General features: G+C 47.8%; 1 protein-coding gene across 10 annotated transcripts in view; it reads right to left on the reverse strand.

Moving 5' to 3' along the window:
* Positions 1–4,796, reverse strand: part of ANKHD1 (ankyrin repeat and KH domain containing 1) — a 182,546-nt gene extending 177,750 nt beyond the window's left edge. For 2 of the 10 annotated variants that reach the window (XM_045027031.1, XM_045027033.1), the window contains exon 1: positions 4,347–4,702. In XM_045027031.1, the coding sequence (XP_044882966.1) occupies positions 4,347–4,619 (273 nt within the window). In that variant the 5' untranslated portion in view covers positions 4,620–4,702. Of the gene's footprint in view, positions 1–4,346 lie in introns of all 10 variants that reach the window. The other 8 variants (XM_045027038.1, XM_045027034.1, XM_045027036.1 and 5 more) reach the window with 6 other exon arrangements.
* Positions 4,797–11,675: the final 6,879 nt, after the last annotated feature.

An 11,675-nucleotide genomic window follows, 5' to 3' on the forward strand; every position in this document is an offset into this window, starting at 1 on the left:
TGAACTGTCCCTTTGAACTCAAACAGACAAATGTGTTCGTAAGGGGTATGTCAGCTGGCATGGGCCAACCATGAGTGTCTAATTGCAGTGGAGACATACCCAAAATTTCCTAATCTTTCCCCATATGTACAGTTTCTTGACCTGTGCTGACTCAAAACTAATTCATTCTCATTATTCTCCTTCCTCAGTTTTTTAGATTTCTGATGCCCATCTCCTCTGCCCCCATCCACATAATAATCCTTTAAAACAACTGAGACAAAGATATTGCTCAAAAATTATATCCAATTACCGTATATACTCGTTCATAAACTGAATATTTTTGGTAAAAAAGTTACGCATCAAAAAGCTTATAAATGCGTCTACACCAAAATTTGATGATTTTAAATTCGATGGAATCATTGAATTGAATATCTAATATACTGTCATTTTGTTCACCTGGAGCATCTGCAGGCCTGGAGCCTCTCAGCTCCCTGTGGCCGTGGTTCGCCATTCCCAGCCAATGGGAGCGGCAAACCGCGGCCACTGGGAGCTGTGGGGCTCCAGGCCTGCTGATGCTCCAGGTAAACAAAACATCCAGGCCCACTACAGGCTTACCCTAATGGGCCAGGAGCCAAAGTTTGCAAACCCCTGAAATATAGGGTCAGCTTATGAAAGGGTCATACAGTTTTTTGCTATTTTTACCTAACCATCTTGGGGGGGGGTAGGCTTATAAACGAACGGGCATATACGGTACTGTTTCTACTTTAGAGACTTCCTGATCCCCCACCCCAGCCGTTTTTTTTCCATTAAATATCTTGCACGATGCAGAATAATGCAGGAAATAGGGAAATGGACTGGGAGTCAGGATTCTATTCCCAGCTCTGCCACTGACTGGCTGTGTGACTGTGGGCAAATCACTTCCCCTCTGTGCCTCAGTTTCCTCATCTGCAATGTGGGGATAATATTTCCATTTTAAAGCACTTTCAAATCTCATAAGAAATGCTGTAAGTATTATTTATCTTGCCTCTGAAATTTATTCATTTTTGAATCCTGTATTTGTTTTATACTTCTGTTGTATTTTATTTTCTGCACCTCCATGATGATTTTATTTGGTTATTTTCTCCATCTGCCATTGACTAATCCTAGTCCAGTTATTTTACCATATTAAAAGCCACATCAATGCAATATATTAAGAATACTGCACATGCACATACACTAGTTACGGACGTCATTTCAGCATGGTTTCTTTTTTAGAACTATAGAAGCCAACTGCAGAAAAAGACCAGATTAAGGGGACATGGCAAACCTTCATTTTATGTACAGTATAATTCCAGCTATCTGAAAATCCTAGTTACCCGAAGCCAGTGTCCTCTCCATGTAACCCTATGTCACTTACAGAACGCTTCCATTTATCCAAAACTTTTGGATGTCATCCAAGCCATTTCGATAAACAGAAGCATATTATTTATTTTTAAATCTCCCTTCAAGTGCTCCCTAATTCCAAGCATTGATAGTACCTCAAAGCATACACCCAAGTCAGCAACTCATAACTTGAGACCACAGTTCAGACACTTGCTAAGTTTTCAAAGCTGTCTAATTCAAGAGCTGCAGTATTCCATCCCAAGAGCTTACAGTTGCTTCTTTGGGACAGAGGACAACAGCAGCAGGTGCCTCTAATATTCTTCCACAGAGAACAAGGCTAAAAGACAGCTCCTCCTGAATTGTGTCAACCTTGTTCCATAACAACCTAGCAGGGAATCAGTCATAAGACTCATCCTTCTCTGTCATGTTTCCTCGTACAGTCACCTCTGCCCAATACTGAGCACAGGTAACGAGCACATTCAAGATCAAACTCAGGCAGAAACACCAAGACAACTTATCTACGCATGTATTTTGGAAGCCTCTGAATATTTATTTGGCAGCACCTTTTAAAAAGTTTTAAATAAGAAAGTAGTTCTTGCAGAAAGACCTTATTTCCTAAACTCCAGCCTTGAGCAAGCGTTTGTACAAAGTTCCTAATCTTTTTTGCCCTCAACGGTTTATAATGAATCTACAGACTACAGGCATCAACTATAAATAGTACTTTGCCATTATATAGCCTCATTCACCAGAGGATCTTAACAAGGGTGCTTCACAGACACTAATTAGACATCCACATCTCCTGAGACAGAGAAGTAGGTAACTAAAGATACATCACAAATTAAGGTATGATTCTAGCATGGGTATGCCTACCTATGCTAGCTTTAATCTAGCTAGTGGGGATAATATTAGTGAATACATAGTGACATGGACTTCAACATGGGTTACCCATTCCAGTAAAAGCCTGTCAATGGCCCTAATCATGTACTCTGGTTGCTGGCCCACACTGAAAACCCTACCACTTCATCTTCATATTATTGTTACCCACACTAAAGTTGGTGCAGGTATGCCTACCCATGCTACCGTCATCCCTTAATCTGCATCATAGACATACCCAAAAAGGATACATTTCCAAAGCAGAATCTTTACCAGTTTGATGGTATCAATATCAGAATAAAGATACTATTTCAGAATCTCTGTAGGTATGTTTAGATCTTTCTTGATTTCCTATTTAGCTGACAGATTCTCAGAGTGGTTCTCACTTAGACCTGTGTTTTGTAAACACTGCTGTAAAACAGATATATACTGGCATGTGAAGGAACAGAGATAGAAGGCTTGATACATACTAGATACCAACAGAGAAGCAACTTATTTTTTCCTTAGCTAGTGCATGGAGGGGATTCAAGTATTTTACAAATAACCCCCAACCCCACTGGAATATATTTCAGTTTGAATATTTACAAGAACATGGATCTTTATGGGACGTAACCTCAAATTGAGGCCATGTTCACACACACAAGTTCCACCAGTTTAATTTAGAACTTAAAAACAGTTTAGTCCCAGTGTGGACACTTAAACTGACATACCAATTAAGCTTAATTTAGGAAGCTGTAAGAAGTGTGCCCGCACACTTTACCCAAGCTTACAGAAGTTTAACTAAATCAATTGGACTAAAAATATGTATTTTTATTAAATTAGTGCAATTTTCTTAGTCGGACAAGGCCTAACAGTTCAGAATTCACCAGGCCTGGGGGTGAGTGGACAGATGCACAATGGAGTGCCTAGACACCAGAATAAGTGCTGGGCCCCTCCTTCCATCCCTTCAGATGAAATTGTAAAGTAGAGAAGTTCAAGAATCAATCCACTCCAGGCATCCAATTCTGATACATAGGGGGGAAAAAAATCAGCATTATGTTAATTGTACCTTTTTCCCCTCTTGCAAAGATGTGCAGAGGTTGGGGAGCTGCAACACATGAGCTTTGGTCACTAGGAACCATCTGCTTAGGTGGAGGCAGTAGTAGTGGGTAGGACCTCAAAACTCTCCCCTTCAATTAGGTGACACAGGAGATTGAATTAATTCCCTCACCACAGCACCAGTGAGTGGTGATGGATGAAAACTTAGATTTGTCTCTCCCCCCAGACCAGACGGAGCAGCGTTCACTGAGAGTTTAGAACCCCCACAGGCCCCATATAGAATGGGGATGGGTATACACACACCCACCCCTCTTCAGGTTATACACGTGTTTGGGAGATTAGAGACTGGGATGCCCTCCATTCTTCTCTAGGGGGAGAGAGAGAGAGAGAGAAACCCCTCCTCTCATCAGGAAACTAAGTGCTTGGAACCCCTATACCTCCTCCTCCTGAGTCTGGGGTAGCAATAAGTGAGTGCTGGGAACCTCAGACACTCCTTAAGACCGAGCACAGAATAGGTTCAGTGTGGCCAGGTACTGGAAGCCACCACCCTCCCACACTATATGAGAGAGAGAGACTGAATACTAAACCCCTCCCCCGCCCAGACCATCAGTCTGATGAAACAAAAGTGGGTACTGGGACCCCATCGCCCCGAGACTGAGTGCAGATGAGATGCTCAAATCACCCCCTCCCAGCCGGGGGGGGGGGCTGAGCGGCTGAGACACGCCTCCCAGACTGGCTATGGAGAGGAGAATGTGGGGGTGCTGAGCCCCACGGACTAGGGGCACAATGGAGGAGTCTGGGTGCGGAGCCCCGCCCCCATTCCGCGGGCAAAGGGCTGGTACTGGGACCATCTCCCGCTCACGACGATTGGAGGCGCATAGCGAGACGAGCGGTTGGATGCCGGGAGGCCCCCCGCTCCTGGGTGCACAGGAGGCTAAACACTGGGCCCCCCTGGCTCGCTGTTGGGTTCTGGGCCCCGTTTTACTGAGCAGAGAAGGTCAGGCCCCAGGTCGCCGCTGCCGCTGCGAGCCGGCCTAGGCCGGTCAGGAAGCGGCTGAGCGCGGAGAAGCCGGGCCCGGCCATCGATCTCTCACCTCGGACACCTCGTCCTCATCGCTGCCGGAACCGCCGCCCCCACTCCTCAGCACGGCGGCCGCCAGCTTGAAGTCGAGGGCGGCCTCTCCGGCGTCGGGCGCTCCGGGGCCTCCTGGCCCGCCGGGCCCAGCCTCCCCGAAGAGGCGCACGGCCCGCAGCCCCAGCGGGGCGGGCCCGGCCGCGACGGGGTCCTCGGCGGTGGGGGGGGCACGGGGAGTGACCGAGTCTATCTCCTCGTCGCCGACAGGGGCGGCCGTGCCGTCCGTGAGCATCGCGCTGATCCGGGGCCGCCGCTGCTCCCACAGCCCAGCCGTCTCCGTCCCCTCACAGCACCAGCAGCAGCGCCACTAACTTCTCACAACCTAACAGAACTAGGAGCGCCGCACCGCCTTCCCCGCCCGCTCCTGCCACTCTCATTGGCCGTGCTCGGTCTGCGCCTCAGCTCCATTGGACAAATCTCCCGCCACTCATCTTCTCGTCACGCGCTCCCATCATGCTACCTTGAGAGCACACGCCGAGGCGGTTTGTACTCGCTGCCCCGCCCCGTTCTCTTTCGGGCTCTTCCTGAATTTTCGGAAATCTGACTGGGTATCCGGCATGTCAGTCAAGCCCCTCCCGGAACAGCTGGAGACTGATTGGATAAAGTACCCGTCGGTCAACTTTAATTCGAGATTTCCGGACTCCGATTGCTCAGAGAGTGCATCAGTCATACCGCACAGCTCTTGGCGCCATATGATTGGCTTGTCTCCCAATCCGTCACACACTCCCCTTTGACTCCTTCTGAAGGTCTCACTCCGTGATACCAGGCTCCGCCCCCTACTATGATTGGAAGATAGCCATGTCTGTCAATGATAAGTGTCGTGCCCTCCTTTCCCAGCCGCCTGCCCCATCCTACCCTGCAGTGGAAATACAACTGGATGAGTGCGGTGTCAACCACTCAGTCCGCAACTCCGTCTGCTTTCCTTCCCCACCCCCACGCTGAGTCCAAGGGTGGTCGCTGCTTATACCCGCATGGGCCCCTCCCCAACGCTGCGGGTCCCGCCCACCGCGATGCTCACTCCCTGCCCCTTCTCTTTCCCCCAGATGCGGCCGGGTTCTCCTTCTCGCGTCCCTGCTCCCGTGCGATCCACGCAGGGCGCCCTGGCCCTGCCCCGGCGAGCTCTGCCCCTTCGCGCCCAGCCGTGTTCGGAGCGTCCATGCGGCAGGGGCGCTCAGTCCGCCGGACGCGAGGCGGTTGGTGGGGGCTATTCAGCGGGGGAAGTTCCCCAAGGACCTACTGCAGCCGGGATATCTGGGACCCAGACCCAGTCCGGCACCGGGAGCTGGCACATGCGGGAAGCGGAGCTGCCCCGGGGCTGGGAGCCAAGCTAAGCGCGCATAATAGCCACTACTTGGGGTTTAACATGCTCTGCCGGGGCGGTGGAGGTGCCCCGCCGTGAGAAATGGCTGGCGTGCCACCTAGCTTCTCCTCCCCCTGCAAAATGCCTGGGTGTTTTCTGCTTCAGTGCCAGCTGTGGACCTTACTAGTCCACAAGTTCATCTCAGTGTGACATTCACTCTGAAACTTAACAATGACCCTGTACCCAGCAGCAACCTTATGTTCTGTTTTGTTACTGATCATTGGGGGCAGGGGGATATCCAGTCAGTATGCTTTTCCATTGTTGGAGGGTGGGTGAGATAATCTCTTTTATTGGACCAACTTTTCCATTGTTGTTGGACATAGGGGTGAGTACAGGGAGACAATGGAAACAATTGTGCTCTCGCTCTATATCCATCAGTTTAAAAAACAGGCTGCCCTTTCATCCAGGCCTCAGTGCCTGTTCTCTGACTGGATTTCCCACCCATGATGGAGGGGACAGAAGTGCGTTGGGGCTGGGCTTTCCCCTGGCCCAGAAGTTGGAGGGAAAGGATGAAAGAAATGACAGGCATTTGAGTTTACTTCCCCCTAGGAAGGATATTTGCCAGCAGTTCTAGTTTAGCAGGATCTCATCCAAATTTCTGTCCTTGGTCCTACTTGTCTTGTTCTTCTGTAGGAATTCTGATAGGTTGGAGCCATCCTTGTCCCTCGGGTTCTCACTGCCTGCTGCCAGTTTGTTTGCTGCATGGGTCTCCCTGCTGCAGCATAGGGGTGTGAAGTAGCAGGGGAGTCATCCAAACAACCCTAGCCACCAGGAACCATCCCATCCAAGGCTGAGGGGGAAGGAGATGAGAAAGCTGCGGGGGAGGGGGAGAAGGAAAACTCATGTCTACTATAGCTCACAGGAGCCTGCAGAAGTAAGGGTTGAAGAGAGGTGTTCCCTAGTGGTTGGAGCACAGCTGTGCCCCCAAAAGGTTTGGCTACATCAGGTTGCAGTTTGGTCACTGTTAAAAGCCTGAGTTCCTGCCGAGGACACAACTGTCATTTGTTTTTCTTTGTATAAGAGACTAAATAATTGGATTTACTGTCAACTGCCCCTGGCAGAAAAGGAACTTGTTTAAAAAGGACACACCCTGGTTAAAAGCCACCTGTTACGAATACAGTATATCTATATTCACCTGTGCTACTAACAACACCTTTGGTGACCAAAACTGCAGTGATTTTACAAATCTCATGTACTTTTTACTGCTCAGGCCATTTAATCACCTGTTAAAAATGCAATCACCTTAGACAACAGCAAATAGATAAATCAGGTTCACTTTTATTTCTAGTCAGTTTCCCTTTGGTTCCAATCCCCAAGCACTATGCAGTTGTATTTGGAGAGCAAGCACTGCAGGAAATCTTGAAAGAGAGCGAGAAAAAACTATGACAACATATTGCCACATCCATGACATTTCCCAGTGTGGGATTTTGTAAAATCTCTTTTCCAAAACCCAGATGTTTCAGCTTATGCTACTTTAAGGCTATTCTAGCCTTGCAACAGAGTGACATTCTGCTTCTTGCAGGCACAGGCAATGGGCTGGGCAGCTAGAGACATCTGCAGGAACTCAACCAGCATTCCTCACAGGGATCCTGGACATGCATGTCAGAGTGACAGTTCCATCACCATAGAGAGCACAGCCTGCTCCACTCTGCACCTAGACAGCTCTGCAGGGTGTGTAATGGCACAACAAGGAGAGCAGCCTTTCATGGACGGAGAGGAGGTGACATGCAAGGAATGTAACGTTGGTGAAAGGTGCCAGCAGTATAGTCCTGGGGACTCTCCTCTCTGCATTCAAAGAGCAGCCCAGGGATATCCCATACCAGTGTGCCCCAACCCTGTGACTTGGAGGGACCTCCATGCAGGGCTGGCCCTATATTTTGTCAGGCTTTGTGTGATAACACGTGACAGCCACATTTAGCCCCTTGCCAAACTATGGCCATGTCCCACATCTCCATGTGGCACCAGAGTGGACTGATTTCAACCAAAGTGATTTAAATCAGCAGGCAGGAAACCTTGATTTAAATCTATTGTAATAATGTTTTTCATTTGTATTTTTAGTTACTTTCCTAAGGAAACATTGATTCTCATTAGTTGGTAACCATTAAAAAAGGCTGACTTTCAACTAAATACAGCCTCTCCACTAACTATGATGCTTCTTTTGGCTACGCAGGAGGACACGCTATATCTATACCCATTTATTTATGCAATTTTATCATTTAACATACATTCAGATTCTTACTTTTTAAATGTGTTATTTTAGAAAATGGTGAACAGTACATTTTTTATTTACTGGATGATTTTTTTTTTACTTGTGATTTGTGTCAAGCTTTATTTAGATGAAAATTCAAATTAAATTAAAATGCACAAAACAGCATTTATTTTAAAAATAAAACTACCTTACAAGTGCAGGATGCCTGAGGGAAAAAAGCATATCAAAATTAAAAACCTTTTAAAATGTGGTGTTGCAGCCGTGGCTGGTCCAAGGATACGAGAGGGACAAGGTGGGTGAGGTGACATCTTTTATTGGACCAACTGCTGGTGGTGGAAGGTACAAGCTTTCAAGCTATACAGAGCTCCGATCTGGGGAAGACCACTGGTTTCCTTCCCCAGATCTAAAGAAGAAATCTGTGACGTTCAAAAGAGCATCTGCCACCAACAGAAGCTGATCCAATAAAGGATATTATCTCAACTACCTTGTCAGTAGACAGAAGGTGGAGCCACAGTGCCATGCTCCAAGCTAGGCTGGAGGTGGGGGAAGGGGTTAGTTCATGTGACATCTACCACAAACATCTCACTATAGAAGGGAAGCAGGAATGGTTATTTGGCTGCCAGGGTGGGTTTGCATGCATGAAGCAGGGCCCTGTGCAGACACAACAGCTGCTGTTGCTTCTACTGGCAAAAAGAGAGTCCTAACAAGAGCAGAGGTTTCTTCTGTGCACCTGCCCATGGAAGCCTTCTGTCATGGCCCATGCTCTGAGGTACTGGAGTGCAGGGAACTTTGCTGGCCCATCCCTTCCCCACATGGCTGAGCTGTTCCCACTGTCTGCACCATGGCTGGAGCTAGAAAGAGTGCAGGAGAGATTCCCTATTGTGGGGCACTTGGCAAGTCAGTTCCTGCATACAACTGGGTATTGACCCATAGGAAAGCACTAAATCTAGCTGGGCCAATAAACTGTCTACACAGAGGATTCCCCCTGTGCAGTGCCAGAAGTATCCTGGCCAACAGTGCAGCGTCACAGTCCAGGTTTTCCCATGATTGTCTCTTTTTTGAAGTAGCTGTCCTGGGAAATCTGTGAGACAGCTCAGTACACACTGCCAGCTGTCCAGATCTAGGGGCTCAGGATCATCCTGGATGTCACACTCCTCCCTCAGGCCACTCATGACAGAGAGCATCCAGCAACCCCAGCTCTTCTCCCAGCCATGGATCCTTGCCACAGAAGAGAGGCATTTGTCTCTCCTAAACACAGACTACAGGCAGATGCCGCTAAAATGTTGGCTAATCCCTTGGGAAACATAATAGCTGAGATGATGGGGCAAACACCAGCTTGCACAATCAGAGACCCTTGACAATGGACTACAGCTGATGCTGCTTCTGGGCCCTGCCACATCCAACTACTGTGTCTGAACTTAATAATCCTTAGACTACCGAACCTCAAACTGCAGCTGCATCCAGCTCACCAGGGCACCAGACACTGCTCTCAGGATCTGATTAGAGCCATGCAGTAGTAGGCCCAGCATGTGCGACATATTGCTACATGGGGCTTGTCATGCCATGTAAATAGACAGTGACGTGGAGTCCTTATAACACAAAACCCCATGATGGACCGATTATTTTGTGAGATGCCCAGAAGCCACAGGAACAGAATTTACTAAATTCTAGTAATGATACAGGTGGTAATAATAATGAGGCTTTCTCCATTGCCATTTGGTAATGAATTGGCTACTTTGCAGCTCATAACTCCTGGCACACTCGTGTAGGCTCAACCTTGCCTTCCCCCCACTCCCCCCGCTCCTCTAAGCAGAGCAGATAGTATCAGCAGGGATCAGAGCAGGAGAGACAAGGACTCCTACAGAGAGAGCAATTACATTGCAAACCTGCCCTTGTGCATGTGAAATTAATAGTTTATGTGACTAATTCAGACTACTGCACTGAGTTCATCACACGTCGTCAAACAGTGCCATGCCTATAAAAGTGGAGACGCAACACAGCATTCACCTGGAGGGCAGGCTCCAGTCCTGCCTGCTGGCAGGAAGTGCCAGCAGAGCCCAGTCCAGGAGCAAGTGCCACACTCAGGAGATTGTTTGAGGGCTGGGATCCTCCTCACAAGTTTGTCACCAAAGTATAGCAAGGTGCTTCTAGCTAGAGGACTATTTTGAGGTGGATAATGTGTGTGTTGGAATTTATCCATGGTGCAGCTTCCTAGGGCCCTTGCTTTCAGCTGGAAGAAAGAGAAAAACTTGAACTTCTGAGGTATGAGGCAGCCAATCCTGGAGAAAGGCTGACTAGAGTGAAGAAATGGGGTGGATTTGGGGGTAATTAGCAGGTGTTGGGGCACTTTGAGGGGCCTGGCGCTTGGGACCTTTAGGGCTGGATTTTGTTAGTGAATTTCTCATAATGACACTGAGGCTAGTGAATCTGCTAGTGAAAACATTTTTAAGAGGGGCTTGCTAATCCTAGGAAGTAGAGTACAATGGGGCTAATGGCACACAGCTACTGCATGCTATTCCAATGACACAGAGGTTGGTTTAACTGAGACTCACAACAGAGACTTGAGCCAAGTTAGTAAATGAGCTGCCACCTTACTATTGATACAAGGCCTGAGTGGGTGGAGAATCCAGAGGAGTGTCCCAGCACTACCTAGCGCTGGAACCTTACTCTGTACATCTGTCTGCAAGGCAGTGCCAGTGCTAGGCATAATCAGACTAAGCCATTGCTTAGGGCCCTGAGCAGCTCAAGGGGGCCCCCATTCACTTTTATAGTATGTGTTGTGTGTGGGTTAGGGCCCCCAATGAGGTAGCACTGCCTCTGCTGCAGGGAAACTGATGATATGGTTAAAGCATAGAACTGGGGCTTAGGCTAGGTCTGTTCTGATCTAAGCTGTGCCACAGACTCACTGTGTGGCCTTGGGAAGGTTACTTAACCTCCAAGAATGAGAACAATACTCCTTTACAGTGGTGGGTTTTTTTGTGGCATGCTTTGTGAGCCATGGACAGAAAGTGCTCTTTAAACACACAGTGTTCTTTTGTACACACCCAGTGCCTCTAGCATTGTTGCATGTACCGTGTGTAATGACAGGAGAGGACTCAGTGTTTCTCATACTAAACCATCTCTATATTAAGAAATGCTTTACAGAGGTACTAGCATTCAAGCCATGTGCTCACAGACTGACTTCCTGCTGCCTCCTCCAAACATTTCCCTCCTATAACCTGTGCTCCATCCTTCAGGTTCCAGGCAGGTTGCTACAATCATCACCTACAAAAGTTCACTTGAATAAGGGCCCTGTTTAGGGGGACTTTATAGTTTAGGCGTTGTCCACACCCAAACTTGCACTATTCTAGTTAAAATGGTGCAAACCCCTATATGAACACTCTTGAAATGGTTGAAAATCAGCTTATCAGAGTAGCGTATCTGTGCAAGTTTGTGTGTAGACAGCCACAAACATCTCTGATATTTCTGCTGAAGCAAACCAACAGTGAGTATGTGGATGCCTTTCTATCTCACGGGAATTAGAGAATGCTACAGTTTCAGGTCTCTATCCCCTCTATTCATTGTTGTATTGATTTAAGTCTCTCCCTGTTTCTATTGCAATACTGGTAAATGGCAGAAGATTTTGGTGGCTCCTAAATCACCACAGAGGCCAATCAAAGGCCATATAATGCTATAACATTAGATGTTTCTCTGTGTTATCCCAGAATATCCTTTAAAAT

This window comes from Mauremys mutica, chromosome 8 (genome assembly GCF_020497125.1).
Source record: "Mauremys mutica isolate MM-2020 ecotype Southern chromosome 8, ASM2049712v1, whole genome shotgun sequence".
Lineage (NCBI taxonomy): Eukaryota > Metazoa > Chordata > Testudines > Geoemydidae > Mauremys > Mauremys mutica.